A 15084-nucleotide genomic window follows, 5' to 3' on the forward strand; every position below is an offset into this window, starting at 1 on the left:
TTTCATTCATTAGGGTCATGGGGTAGTCAAATGCAATTTTCTCTGTGTAATCGGAGACAGGGCAGGGTTGAACTGAAGCCCCAGGGATCTGGAGGCCTCCGCAGTTGCCACAGAGAGGAATTGCTTCATGGGTCATTGTGCAATCACATTGGCAAGGGAAGCTCCTCAACCGAAGAGGTGGTTGCTTTAGCTCGAAATCCAGACATTTCATAACTCAGGAGTCACAGCAGAGCAGAGCTGGGCAACATTCTTCATTGCAAGACAGATGTTTCTGCGAGAAAATTTCACCTTCGACAAGAATTTGGGGGAGTTTCATCAGAAACCAAAAACGTTTCCATTTTCAGCAACCAAACTCCTTTTTTTTTAAAGTTATAAAACAACTGAAAATTTTCCACCAATCTGGTAAAAATTCTCAACACCACCAAAACATTTTAGCCAAAAAATTTCATCTGGGTGTACCAGCCAATCCTCACAGGGGTGTTTATGAGTATAAATAGATTCATGATTGTGAGGTGCTCAGATGCTATGGTGATGAGGACATATAAAGATGTCCCCCATTTCATTGTTAATTATCAGAGGGGTAGCCATGTTAGTCTGGATCTGTAAAAGCAGCAAAGAATCCTGTGGCACCTGATAGACTAACAGACGTTTTGCAGCATGAGCTTTCATGGGTGAATACCCACTTCATCGGATGCAAGTAGTGGAAATTTCCAGGGGCAGGTATATATATGCAAGCAAGAAGTAAGCTAGAGATAACGAGGTTAGTTCAATCAGGGAGGATGAGGCCCTGTTCTAGCAGCTGAGGTGTGAAAACCAAGGGAGGAGAAACTGGTTCTGTAGTTGGCAAGCCATTCACAGTCTTTGTTTAATCCTGATTAAACTACAGAACCAGTTTCTCCTCCCTTGGTTTTCACACCTCAACTGCTAGAACAGGGCCTCATCCTCCCTGATTGAACTAACCTCGTTATCTCTAGCTTGCTTCTTGCTTGCATATATATACCTGCCCCTGGAAATTTCCACTACTTGCATCCGACGAAGTGGGTATTCACCCACGAAAGCTCATGCTGCAAAATGTCTGTTAGTCTATCAGGTGCCACAGGATTCTTTGCTAATGTGAATCAGAATGGAATCATTTATTAACAAGCTGCTCTGGGATCTGCATCAACAACAGAGGCTCCATTCCAGGACATGAACTCACAGAGTTCTTAGGCCTCCCATTGCTAGAAATGACCAGAATGTGTTGTCACAGAAATATGGGTCTTTCACACAGTGGCAGAGGAGAATCCCATTAAAAAACATAGCAAATGGTTGTAAAAGGACAGAAAACGAGATGTGTATTCAAAAGCAGGAGTAGGGACTGACATTGGTTTGATCTCATTTTCTCATATTGCAATAACCACTGTTACTCACACCTTCTTGTCAGCTGTTTGAGATGGGCCATCCTGATTATCACTACAAAAGTTTTTTTTCCCTCTTGCTGATAATAACTCACCTGAATCGATTGGTCTGGCAACCCCCATTTTTTCCATGTTTTTTTTTGTGTGTGTGTATTCCTACTGTATTTTCCACTCCATGCATCCGAAGAAGTGGGCTGTAGCCCACGAAAGCTTATGCTCAAATAAATTTGTTAGTCTCTAAGGTGCCACAAGTACTTTCTACAAGCTTTCTCGTTCTTTCTACAAATAAAATAAAATTTCAAACGTTTTGAAACCCAGGAAATGCAGATTTCAACTTGTGCCTCTGAAACAAAGCACCCGCTGTGGCTAACTATTGAACTACTGGGCTAGAGAAAGAAAACAAGCTGGAGAATGACTCCATTGCCTAGTGGTTAGAGCAATGACGTGGGAGACCCAGGATCCAGTCCCTCTGTGCCAATGACTTTTTAAATTATTTTTTTCCCCCCACAGGGGAACAGCTTCAACCGGAGAGAAGATATGGGCTCATGAGGATATGGAGGGAGTTTTGGGGCGGTTTCCAGGAAAGAATAGGAGATTCAGCAGGGTGTGGAAGAAGATAGATGGGACAGAGTCTACCACCACAATCCTTTGTTCCCAGGTCCTATGTGCCTGGGTGGAGCAGACTCAACTCAGTCACCTGCAGGCTGTGAGCACATCACAGGAGGCGGTCCTATAAGCCCATGTGACAGTTTCACTAGACACAGAGTAAGCAGTTCCTGCTAGGATATTTATCCGTAGGTCTATATAAAAGGTGGGTATAAAATAAGAGGGTAACTGGATGACTCCACCCACCATCCGAAATGGACAGGTTCTGTGAGTGAAACGTCTCTTTGAGCTTTCTCAGAGCGATGGAATTCATTGTTCCTTTGGGCACATCTTACTGTAGCAAGGGGCTTTCGTGTTTCACATCTTTCTCTCTCTCTCACCGTCTTTCTGTGTTTGTCGTTTTCTTCCTCATTTTCAATTGAGCTTCTCCTGGAATCATCTACTCCTCTTTCAGTGTGAATGTAGGAGGAAACAGCCACCAGTGTGGTAGTTTCGGTTGCACTTGGCGTCAGTGACACAGTAAATCATTGTTACTGTGGTAGCAGTTCTGCACTTTCTGCGGCTGTGGCTCGGTGATTAGATTCAGTTAAAGTGTTAAGAGAACAAATGATCTGATCACCAAGTGAAGGGCATGGCTGCCCGGCGGGGGAAAGTGGGGCAATTTGCCCCGGGCCCTGCAGGGCCCCCCTCTCCCATGAGAATATAGTATTCTATAGTATTGCAACTTTTTTTTTTTAAATGGAAGGAACCCCTGAAATTGCTTTGCCTCAGGCCCCCTGAATCCTCTGGGCAGCCTTGGTGAAGGGACACCAGTGTTGTCAGTCAGCGCTGAACGTATTTATTTCAATATGCCGGAAAAGCCTTTGAGATTGTAAATACACTGACTCAAAAATCAAAGCACTGACGCTGCTAAAGTTCTTGCAGGGGCTCTTAGGAATCGTTCCCTTGAGTTACCATGGCCAGGGTGCTCCCAGCTGCAGGCTGTTTTTCCTCACAGCATATGTTAGATGCCCTGTTTATTTCTTGTCCAATGTCCATTTGGAAATGTGGATGGAGGAGAAATGAAGATTTGATGATGATGATGAATTATATCTTGGCTGACTTTTCACCTGCAACGGTTACAGTTAAATTGTACGGTGTATTTCACAGTCCTGAACTAACCTGCATTTAAAGGTCTAGAAAACATGACCTATGAAGGAAGCTTGAAAAGACTGGGTTTGTTTAGCCTGGAGAAGAGAAGACTGAGAGGGGACACGACATAACAGTTTTCAAGTACATAAAAGGCTGTTACAAGGAACAGGGAGGAAAAAAAATGTTGTTCTTAGCTGACAAGAAGCAATGGGCTTAAATTGCAGCAAGGGCGGTTTAGGTTGGACATTAGGAAACACTTCCTAACCGTCAGGGTGGTGAAGCACTGGAATAAATTGCCGAGGGAGGTTGTGGAATCTCCATCATTGGGGATTTTTAAGAGCAGGTTAGACAAATGCCTGTCAGGGATGGGCTAAATAATTCTTAGTCCTGCCTTGAGTGTGACATGCATCCGACAAAGTGGGTATTCACCCACGAAAGCTCATGCACCAATACGTCTGTTAGTCTATAAAGTGCCACAGGACTCTTTGCCACTTTTACAGATCCAGAATAACACGGCTCCCCCTCTGATACTCGGTTCCTTTTGTTTGTTTTAAACCTGCTGCCTATTAATTTCATTTGATGACCCCTAGTTCTTGTGTTATTAAAAAGAGTAAGAGGATTTGTGACAGAATGTAGCTCTGTGTCCACACCCTCCACACTATGGTAATTTTTGTACCAAGTATGTTTTGTAAGGTATCAATTGAAAACTCATCATCTGATTATTAATATTGTTCTGAGAACTTGCATGTGGCAACATTGTCATGCAATTATAAGATTCCACTGTATGGTGTTATTAACTCATGTCCCAAACTGAGATTGGCAAACAGTTCGGTCTCAAACAGAGGATTGTGTGTGCTGCTTAATTTGCACTGAAGCAGTCAACAGAGTCATCAAGCAGGAAAGAGAGATAAAGGAAGCTCAAAAGGGTGAGAAAAAAAGCAGCAGGGAACATCCTTCCATGTAGACCTTTCATCTCCTGGTGGGGCTGGACACCATCAGAAATTCAACATAGGGGTTTGGTTAGGTCCAAGGGTGCTGGTGGATGCTCAGGATGGTGTTATAGCCCAGATTAATATACCCTTTCATCTGCTTTTGCTGAGCACAGGCACCATTGCTGTGCAATGTGGGACCTCCATGCCTTTGTCACCTTCAGTTTAGACCAGTCAGAAACTGATACTAGTGGGAAATGTGGGTGTGCACTTGGAAGGAGCTTTCCATTGAGAACACCATAATAATCTTGCTTTGAAAGCTGCACTGGCCGCCTGTGAACTTCCAGACAGAGTTTCGAGTGCTGATTTGAATTTTAAAGCTGTAAGGAGTTAGGGGACTGGTGGCCTCACGCACCACGTATTTCTTGGTGTGATCCTTCCGTAACCACAGTCCACAGAACACAGAGCTCCTTCGTGGTCATCGAGAGGGGGAATCACAGCTTTCCATTGTGAAAAACAAAAAGCTTATCTTGAATTGTGGAAAGCAAAAGCGGAACTGAGGTTTTTTTTAAATGGCATAAAGCAGAGACTCTGGTTAGGTTCCTCAATTCACCTCATGAAATTAAATCTTGAAGACCTTGTACAGTCACATTGTTCATGTTAGATGAATTTCTCCTGCACCATTTCCTCAGGTGATGACTGGCCCCACAAAACATCACATCTCTGTGGCATGCACAGCTCTAAGTGAATCTGTGGGGCCCAGGACCCTCAGTGGTAGAGTGGGCGGTGGGCCATATGCTGTACCAGCCACTGACAGAAGACAGGATATTGGGCTGGAGGGGCTATTGGTCTGACCCAGTATGGCCGGTCTTATATTTTACAGTTTACAAGAATACATGAACTGTGAGAGGATTTGAGAACTGACTTTCCTTCCCTGGGTTTATACGCAGATTGTATTGTTAATATAACAGAGCTCTGCATTTGCAGTGTTAGCCCCTCCCTAGAGATGAGGAGTAGCAGGTCAGTGATGTTAGTGAGCTGCATGGTCTCAGAGAGGGAGTTTGCTTCAACGTGGGTGTTTTCTTTGCATCTCTGTTCTAGTATTTCTTCAGCTCTTCCTCCTCGTAGCAATCCTGAGCTCGGAGGGCTTCCCGCGCAAATCGAAGGAGTGGGAGAAATGTTTTATTGACCCTGACTACGAAGAACTGGTGGACATTGCCAAAAATGGGCTGGAAGGAGCATGTCGTTCAAAGGAGGTCGTTATTGTCGGGGCAGGAATCAGTGGACTCACTGCTGCCACACTGCTGAAAGAAGCTGGTTGCAAGGTAATTAAATGAATGAGAAGCGCCCGAGACAGGCCAGGGAGACAGCGCTCTTCTGAAATACTCTTATCATTCCTTTTCGATAAAGTGGGGGTGGGCAAACTTTTTGGGCCGAGGGCCACATCTGGGTGGGGAAATTGTATTCAGGGGTGGGGCGGGGGTTGGGGTGCGGGAGGGGCTGCGGTGTGCGGGAAGGGGCTTGGGCAGAGGAGGGGTGGTATGAAGGAGCTCAGGGAAGGGGGTTGGGGTGCAGGAGGGATGCGGAGTGCAGGAGGGGGCTCAGGGCAGGGAGTTGGGGGGCAGGAGGTGTGCAGGATGTACGAGGGGGCCCAGGGCAGGGAGTACCCAGTGCAGGAATACAGCCCGATTCTGGAAGCATGCGTCAGAACGTGCTTAACTTTAAGCCTATGCTTAAGTCTTATGATATTGATATTCAAGTTGAGCAAGCTCAGTGGTTTGCGCATTGACCTCCTAAACCCAGGGTTGTGAGTTCAACCCTTGAAGGGGCCATTTAGGGATCTGGGGCAAAAATCTGTCTGGGGACTGGTCCTGCTTTGAGTAGGGGGTTGGACTAGGTTACCTCCTGAGGTCCCTTCCAACCCTGGTATTTTATATGGGTACCTGCTTTCCTGAATCCAGGCTTGTTTGCTTACATAGCATCTGACATGACTGTGATAAAACATGAATGTTCTTTCTTTGATGGCCATTTACAAAAGAAAGGATGTGGGATCATTCAAGCCCTACCTACAGCTACTAGGTACCAGCAAGGGATTGAAAACCATAACCTGCATTTTGCCCCTAGGTCCTGATTCTGGAAGCCAGTAACCGTGTGGGAGGACGTATCTTGACCTACCGAGAAGGAGATTGGTACGCGGAGCTGGGAGCCATGCGTTTGCCAAGAAGCCACAGGTAATACACAGCTCGCCCCCCTCACCTGCCAGCCTTGTTCAGAACCATGGAAGCCCCGTTTCAAAGACTTTTATGAAAATGCCAAGAAAAAAAAATCTTTGAAGGCTTAAATTTGAGTAGGTTAAAATCTCCCCTTGCTTCCTTATGTGGACGACTTGCATTGCATCAAATAGTCAGTCTGTGTGCATGGACTGAAATCTCTATGGAGCTGTAACTCTTCCTGCGTAGATGGGATGGCACTGGGGTGGGCAGAAATGCAGAGTGGGCTGAGTTATGACAATCTACTCCACCAGCCAAAATGTCAAATGGCATTTTTCCAAAAGGAAATTGCTCAGTGCATTTTTTGGTTTCAGTTTTAGCAACATGTTTCATGACACATTTAACTAACATGTTTATTATGAACAGATTTATAATCGTTATTGAAAGAGTTGTCCACATTTTTCAGCTACTGCAAAACAGGGTGGAATGTGGATTTGGTAAAATATGGATTTGGGGTCATATGACACACAAATAATGTCATTTACCTAGGTAGGATTGGGCCATTCATGCTCGGGACCATACATGAGCATATAACATTCTTTCTCATTTTGGAATATTTCTCTTTTTACTCTTTCTCTTTTCTTTAGGATTGTGCGTGAATTTATTACCAGATTCGGACTTAAACTGAAGCCATTCTATAATACTAATGTCAATGCCTGGTATTTGACTAACAACGTCAGGGCAAAATCTGGAGATGTTGACCGAAACCCTGATATCTTGCAATACCCTGTGCTTCCCACAGAGAGGGGGAAGTCTGCCAGTGAACTTTATGACCAGACACTGGATAAGGTATGTGTGTTGTGGAATGGACTCATGTACTGTAGGTAGGTCTTCACTTCAAAGTTAGATTTTGGTCCTAAACCCCATCTCATCCACACGCAACACCATCTTGCTCAACTTAAGTGGTCCTTTCAACCCAGGCTAGCTGGCATGGCTTGAGGGCACAGGTCGCCGGCTTCCTCCTTCCCTGGGCGTGCTCAAACCCAGCTCAACCCCTTCCCCCAATGTCCCCTTCCTGCTCCGCCACAGGCTCCACCCCCATCCCACCTCATCCTGCCCCCACTCCACCCCCACCCCACCTCTTCTGCACCTCTTCCCACCCAGTTTTGGCCCCTCTCCCAAGTGCCTCCTGCCCACCGGCGGCCCCGCTGATCAACTCTTCCCCCTCCCTACCAGCGTCTCCCACCTGCCTTGAACAGGTGTTCTGCGGCATGCACAGAACAGGTGTTCTGTGGCGATGGGGCACACTCAGGAGAGGGGGCGGAAAGAGGTGGGGCAGGGGTGGGAAGAGGCGGGGCAGTGGCAGGGGCTTGGTGGAAGGGGTGGAGTGGGGGTGAGGCCTGGGGCGGGGGGGGCAAGCACCCCCCAGCTAAGGAGAAGTCCACCCCTATGTCCCCATTAAAAAGACCTTGTTAACAGCTCTTTCACCTCAGCAGTCATTTCATGGCCTGCCTCCCTGGGCATATGCACTAGGATACCATCCGTAAGTACACGATTGCAAACAGGGAAAATAACCAGTCTGCAAAGGTAGAGGTGTGATTGTGAAACTAGTGACTGTTTTCTTCGTTGCTGCCCAGGTGACAACAGACTGCCAAGCTTTGAAAGAGAAATATGACTCATTTTCCATCAAGGTAATTGGAGATGGCATTCCAGTATCTTGTGCCTGATTTCCTAAAGCTTTCCTCACGCCAGCTAATGCAACTCCTTGTGGGATAGATTGTGCCATGTTCACAGTCCATGGTAGGAGGTATTACATCTGAATCCTCCTACGCTTCCTGGCTATATGTGGAGGAAACACGCTTGCCTCATGGGGCCTTGCATACTTTCCCCTGTGGTCCCCCGGGTTCTGCTTTGTGGAAGGGGGAGGGCAGGGCCACGGATCCACATCTTCTTTGCCTCTCTCTACCCAAGACATCGGTCTGTAGAAAGCAAACGGTCCCTGTGCTCCCATCTGCCCTATGTTTGTGTAGCGAAGACAAGACGGTCCTCCATTCCTATGTAACCGACTTGGAATCGCTTCTTCTCACCCTGGGTCTCCAGCTATGTGTCCTCATCCATGGTTATTTCAGCGAGGTACCTTTCCTCTGTGTACCTGCCCACCAGGGTGACCAGACAACAAATGTGAAAAATCGGGATGCGGGTGGGGGTAATAGGAGCCTATATGAGAAAAAGACCCAAAAATTGGGACTGGCCCTATAAAATCGGGACATCTGGTCACCCTACTGCCCACCATTATTTTTACTCTGTACTCCCATCAACGTAGCTTCTGCCCCATCAAGCCCCCCAAATGTTCCTCCATGCCCCGCTGGGGGGCATGCCCCACAGTTTGGAGACCACTGCCGTAAAGGGTTTCCTCAGCAAATGAATCCTGAATGCCTTCCCTGTCACTCTATTTATACCAAAACAGACTTTTGCCTTGATTCATAGCCAGGGCGATCTGCTGCCTGTTACAATGGTCTTTTTTGCTAATGTGTTCTGTGATGGGGCCACGGTAGGGAAAAGAACCTTGCATTACCTCTTGGCCAACTGGTGGAGGGGAACAAGCCCCTCTGGTGTGAAAGAGTCATCACCTAGACACTGTATCCCTGGTGACTAATTTTTACCCCAAGTCCATCAAACATAAATACTTTACCCCTTAAATATTACCCATACATACATCTCGCCACGACTATTAATCTTGACAAGTTGTGAGCTTTCTGCAGATACCTTACACGTTACTCTTCATAGATAAATAGCTTGTAATATGTGTTTGGTGTAGTCAGTTTGTCAGGTCTGAGCTGAGAAATGTTTGCAAAGAACACAGGACTGTTTGCCAAGGGAGTCTCTGTGTCTCTATGGTTGTGACCTTTGACTAACCCTTTACGGGTACCGAATAATTCCTACGTTCATCTCTTCAGCTGTCATGTTTCAATGTGGATGTGATATGCATGCACTTTCTGCCCTTCCTCTCTTCCCCAACCAGGAATATTTGATCAAAGAAGGAAAATTAAGTAGAGGAGCCATTGACATGATTGGTGACGTGCTGAATCTAGATGGTAGTTTCCACCTGTCTTTTCTGTACTCTGTCATGGACGATATTGCGTTCAAAGAAGGGTAAGAAGAAGAGTATCTTTAATTACTTGCTTTATATGGAGAAGAACATGTATCTATAGTAGGATCTGTCTATCTATCCATCCATCTTCTGATACAATGAGGTTGATAAGGAGATAGATGGATCTCGTCCATCTATCGGTGCGACCAGTTGCCTTCTTTCAAGTAGGCACCGATGATCTGAACTGTCACCGAGGGCAGGTGTTCATTACTATATTTCTCTAGCCATACAAGGCAGGGGACACTTTCACAAGGGATGAGACGAACATTACTGAAAGTGTCTATCTCTGGCTTCTCCTGGGGAGAGTTCCTGTGGAATTCAGTAATTAACTTCTGACTAAGAGTACCTGGAATAGTGATACTGGAGCATCACTCTGCTGAAAATCATGCAGAATTTAGATCACGTAGAAGAGTGAAACTTTAACCAGAAAGCTTGTCTTAGCCTGAACTACCACAGACCTGACACCTGCCTCTAATAAAAGAAGTTGCAATTGAAGTAGTCGGGAGGGGGGAATTATATCTTCAGCTAAGAAGCTCCTTACGTGGGGGAGGGATAACTCAGTGGCTTGAGCATTGGCCTGCTAAACCCAGGGTTGTGAGCCAATCCTTGAGGGGGTCATTTAGGGATCTGGGGCAAAAATCTGTCTGGGGATTGGTCCTGCTTTGAGCAGGGGGTTGGACTTAGATGACTTCTTAAGGTCCGTTCCAACCCTGATATTCTACAGATCCACTTATTATTTTTGTGATATTCACTCAGAGAACTATTGACAAGCTGTCATTCTTCTACTATCATCTCCTTTCCCCACCCCACTGTCTTTCTTTCAGTCTTGATGAGATCATAGGGGGATTCGATCAGCTACCAGTGGCTTTCTACAAGACTATGCCTAGGGATATTCTATTTCAGTCCACAGTGGTGAAGATACTACACGACAATGAAAAAGCGAGAGTGTTTTATCGCAGGCCACTCACATCGCTCCTCTCCTCAGTGATGGCCGACTACGTCCTTGTCACAACCACAGCAAAAGCCGCACGGTTCATTAAATTTTTTCCACCTCTTTCCTCCAACAAGACCCATGCCCTGCGCTCCCTCCGCTACTCAAGGGATGTGAAGATTTTTTTGGCCTGCAGGGAAAAGTTTTGGGAGAAGGATGGAATCTATTATGGGAGGTCAATCACTGATCGTCCATCCAGGTTCATCTACTACCCCGGCCACAATTTCTCCAGTGGAGTGGGGGTGATCCTGGCTTCCTACACTTGGGATGATGAGGCTGAATTCTTCACTCCCCTCAGTGATGAACAGTGCGTTGATGTGGTACAGGAGGACCTGGCAGAAATCCACCAACTGCCCAAGACTTATATCCGGAACGTCTGTGATAAATATGTGGTCAAGAAATGGGGCCTGGACAAATATGCGATGGGAGCATATGTTTCATTAACCCCGTATCAGTTAGTCGACTACTCCAAAGCTTTGTTTCAGAACGAAGGGAGGGTCTATTTTGCCGGAGAATACACTGCTCACCCTCACGCCTGGATCGAGACGGCTATGAAAGCTGCCGTGAGAGCAGCCAGGAACATCCATGGTGCTGTCAGTGCATCACCCAGGTGGGAACAGGAAGAGCTGAAGGAAAATAAATTGTAATGGATTTTTGATTGTTTGGTGAAGGTACAAACCCCCGGGGATTCTGACGGGGGAATTAAAAGTGCACTGCTAATCACTGAGTGTCCTTATTGTTGAGGTTGTGCTGGTGGTAGCACCTTGCATAGGTGCTGACTCCATGGGTGCTCCAGGGCTGGAGCACCCAAGAGGAAAAATTGGTGGATGCTGAGCACCCACCAGCAGCTCCCCGTGGCCCCACCCCCCTGCCCCAGGTCACCTCCGCCTCCTCCCCTGAGCGCGCTGCCGCGTCCTGCTTCTCCCCCTTCCCTCCCAGGCTGGCGCCACCAAACAGCTGATTGACGCAAGCCTGGGAGGGAGGGGGGAGGAGGAGGAATGTGGTGTGCTTGGGGAAGAGGCGGGGCCAGGGCGGGGATTTGGGGAGGGATCCAATGGGGCAGGGAGGGGGCGGAGTCAGGGCCGGGGCCGGGCCAGGGCAGAGTTCGGGCGGGGGGGGGGGGGGGCTGCGAGCACCCACCAGCTCGGTGTGCTGCAGTGTGAGTCACTCCAAAAACGCAGAACACAAAAGAGGGAGTGCCTGCCTATGAGGGGGTGCACAAACCCCACACTGGGCAACAAGGAGGGAAGGGATTATTTTGGGCTCAGCCAGCCCCGCCCTGCCACACCTGCAGCCAATGCTCCATCTGCTGGAGGCATTCAAAGGCAGGGAATGAGCTCCCTTGGGCGGCAGAGCTGGAGGTGAGCAGACCTGCAGCCCACCGCTCCAGCAGCGCAGAGCAGAGGGAAGCCTAAGACTCTGACACAGCTGCCCACGCTGAGGCAGCTTGGGCCAGGCCCATCGAAAGGACAATGTCGGCCTCAGCCAGGTCACAGTCACTTTGCTCTGCCTTCTGGTTTCTCCGCTGCTTTGCTGCAGGTCCAGGGTCCCTTCCTGGAGCAGCCTGACCTGGCAATATCCTTGTGGTTCAGAAAAGCACATGGTCCTTCTCCCTCTATTGGAAAAGTGTAACAGCTGTTACAGCAGCTTCAAGTAGCTGCGAAAATCCAGCCCCGAGCGATTCATCTCAGGTCACACGGCAAATCTATGGCAGAGCCAGGCACTGAGCCCTGATTTCCCAAGTCAGCCCCAGGCCTGAACCACAAGGCCAGTGTCCTGTTTTACATGTGAGCTGCAGCATTTACTGAGTTAACAGAAGCAAAAGGGACCCACCACTTGTTGAATTCGGTGCTGTTGGTCCACACCCAGGGTTGGTCCGGTTCCCTCTGGAGACTGATCCAATGGTCAAGGCGTCCCTTATAGCGCATCAATGGGCAGAAAACCCAGCGCCCCTTCCCCGAGGCCCCGCCCATGCCCGGCCCCTTCCCCGAGGCCCCACCCCGCTCACTCCATCCCCTTCCCTACCTGGCCGCCATACCATTTCACAACCCTGATGTGGCCCTCGGGCCAAAAAGTTTGCCCACCCCTGCACTAGAGACTAAGAGATTCCCCCCTCCCCTGCTATGCCAGTGACGAGTGTGGCTAAAACAGACTGAGGATTTCCCCTGAAGTAAAGGGGTTAGACCAGGGGTGGGCAACCTTTCTGGCCCAAGAGCCACCTCAGGGTTTCCAAACTGTATGGAGGGCCGGGTAGGGAAGGCTGTGCCTCCCCAAACAGCCTGGCCCCTGCCCCCTATATGCCCCTCCCACTTCCTGCCCCCTGACTGCCCCCCTCACAACCCCCGACCCATTCAACCCCGCCTACTTCTGGTCCTCTGACCACCCCCTCCTGGGACCGGCCCCCAGACCCCGCCCTCTATGCAACCCTTCCCCCCATCCCCTGACTGCCCTGACCCCTATTTGCACCCTCGCCCCCCGACAGCCCCCTAGGACCACACCTCTATCCAACCGCCCCACTCCCCATCCCTGACCGCCCCCACCCCAAACCTCCACCCCATCCAACCGCTTCCTGTCCCCCAGAACCCCCTTACCCTTATCCAACCCCCCTGCTCCCTGCCCCCTTACCATGCCGCTCAGACCGGCAGAACTAACTTAGTGGAAAGCCTGGGAGGTGGGCAGACGCAAGGCGCACAGCCCGGCAGGAGCAGTGGGTCAGAGCACTCCCCACGTGGGGAGGGGGAAGAGCAGGGGAGGAGCCGGGGGCTCGTCTCCCGGGCCGGGAGCTCAGGGGTCAGGCAGGACAGTCCCGCAGGCTGGATGTGCCCGCGGGCCATAGTTTGCCCACCTCTGCTCTATTGGCCTCTCCGGATGTGGAGGCAACAGACCAGATTTCTTAACTCAGCCTCTCCCCCTCTAGCAGGGGTTCACCTCCCTTGAACTTCTGGGGCCCGAAGGGGCTGTTCCCCAGGCAGGGGTCTCCCTGCCCCTCTCCTCTGTACCTGCGAGGTTCCCTCCTGGTACCCAACAGCATCTCTGCTGCTCTCCAGCAGCACATCCTCCTCCCGCCACTCCTGGCATGCCCGAGACTGACTAAAGGGGAGGCTTTTAACCAGGTCCAGCCGGTCCTTGAGTGGCTCCAGGTGTCCCAATCAAACCTAACTGTCTCCACTGGTTCTAGCAGGTTCTAGGTTGCCTCCAGGTGTCTTAATTAACCTGGGGTAAACCTTGTTAGGGAAACAGGGATTTATTTAACCTGGGGCTAATATACCTACTTTTTTGCTACTTTCTTGTAGCCATCTGGCCCGACCTCACAGTATCTAATTTTCCAATTCTAAATATATTTACAATATTATTTCCTACTTACACACAGGTTTAATGTGCAAGCACCCTACTGCATGGATATGAACAGTGAGGGCTCCTCCTGGTGGTGAATCTGTTCATTGCCCTGACATGATCATATGCACATTTCTACAGAGAAATTACAGAAAGGAAAAAATCTGAGTGCAGGGTTAGCTCACGTGTATCTCATTCTGAGTGAATCTAGCCTGGGCCTTCTGCCTGCAAACACTTAAGCAGCGCAGTGGCCTAAGTGTACATGTGTGAGCAGCCCCGTGACTGCAATGGGGTGAATCATGTGCATAAAGGTAACACAGGCCGGGTTCAGGGCAATAGCTTTCAATGTCCCAAGTGCTGGGTCTCTCCAGCCTTGCTCTGGGCGCTCCCTGGCTGGATCCATGTCATGGGCAGGAAGGTTTTCCCCCACTAATATTTAGCTTAGTTCCTTCCCTGCCTTATTCCAGCCCAGCTCCTCCTGGCTGTCCCTGCACATTGGCGGCATTTCGGCGGTGGGTCATAAACCTTGCCGCCAAAGATAGCAGCACCTACCGCCGAAATACTGCCGAAGACCATCAGCGACTGAAGCACCCGCCGCCAAATTGCCGCCAAAGACCGGGAGGGGTGAGGGTAAAAAAAATAAAAAATAAATTAAAAAGCCCAAAACAAAATATCGGGACAAATGGCGTCCTAACCGTACTTCGGTCGGGATGCGGGACAGACTCCTCAAAATCGGGACAGTCCCGATTTTATCAGTACGTCTGGTCACCCTACCTGCACAGGTCCCTCAGGGGAACAGCTGCATGGACCTGTGGGATTTTTTCCCTTCTGTGATTTCACTGTAGGAGTTTACATATGGTCATGTCAGTGCAATGAACAGATTCGCCACCGGGAGGAGCCCTCGCTGTTCAGATCCATGGAGTAGGGTGTGGGCACTTCAAACCTTTGTGTAAGAGAGAGATAAGAGTGGTGGTGCAAGTAGAAATCATTTCTTGCTGGTACTGCACTCCTGGGAGGGACACAAGGGGGGGGCACATGACCTCCCCATGTGACCCTCCATGTGACTCCACCCTGCCCGGCCCCCCCAGCCCAGGGCCTCCACACTCTCCCCATCCCCTCCTACAACCCCCTTTGTTAACTACTCCCTTCCCCCCCAAATATGTAGTATTCAGTCTGTTTATATGGAATAAGGGAGTTGGGTGAGGAGCCATTTCAGCCTATGTCTGACTTATTAAAAGACAAATGTTAAGTAGAACAGTATCCTTAACTGCTTTATGGTATTGTACCCAAGCACTGCATTTCAATGGGGGATTCAACGTCCTTTATAGGACCAGAC

The 15084-nt window shown here is 49.1% G+C and overlaps 1 protein-coding gene across 1 annotated transcript in view; it reads left to right on the forward strand.

Annotated features, from left to right (window-relative positions):
• LOC123345839 (L-amino-acid oxidase-like) overlaps window positions 1-11062 on the forward strand; it is a 52796-nt gene extending 41734 nt beyond the window's left edge. The window contains exons 3-8 of the mRNA XM_044982898.1: window positions 5165-5388; window positions 6188-6294; window positions 6921-7122; window positions 7911-7964; window positions 9296-9426; window positions 10249-11062. Of these exons, the coding sequence (XP_044838833.1) occupies window positions 5165-5388; window positions 6188-6294; window positions 6921-7122; window positions 7911-7964; window positions 9296-9426; window positions 10249-11062 (1532 nt within the window). The remainder of the gene's footprint in view (window positions 1-5164; window positions 5389-6187; window positions 6295-6920; window positions 7123-7910; window positions 7965-9295; window positions 9427-10248) is intronic.
• The last annotated feature ends 4022 nt before the right edge of the window (window positions 11063-15084 follow it).

This window comes from Mauremys mutica, chromosome 12 (assembly GCF_020497125.1).
Source record: "Mauremys mutica isolate MM-2020 ecotype Southern chromosome 12, ASM2049712v1, whole genome shotgun sequence".
NCBI classification, from domain to species: Eukaryota; Metazoa; Chordata; order Testudines; family Geoemydidae; genus Mauremys; species Mauremys mutica.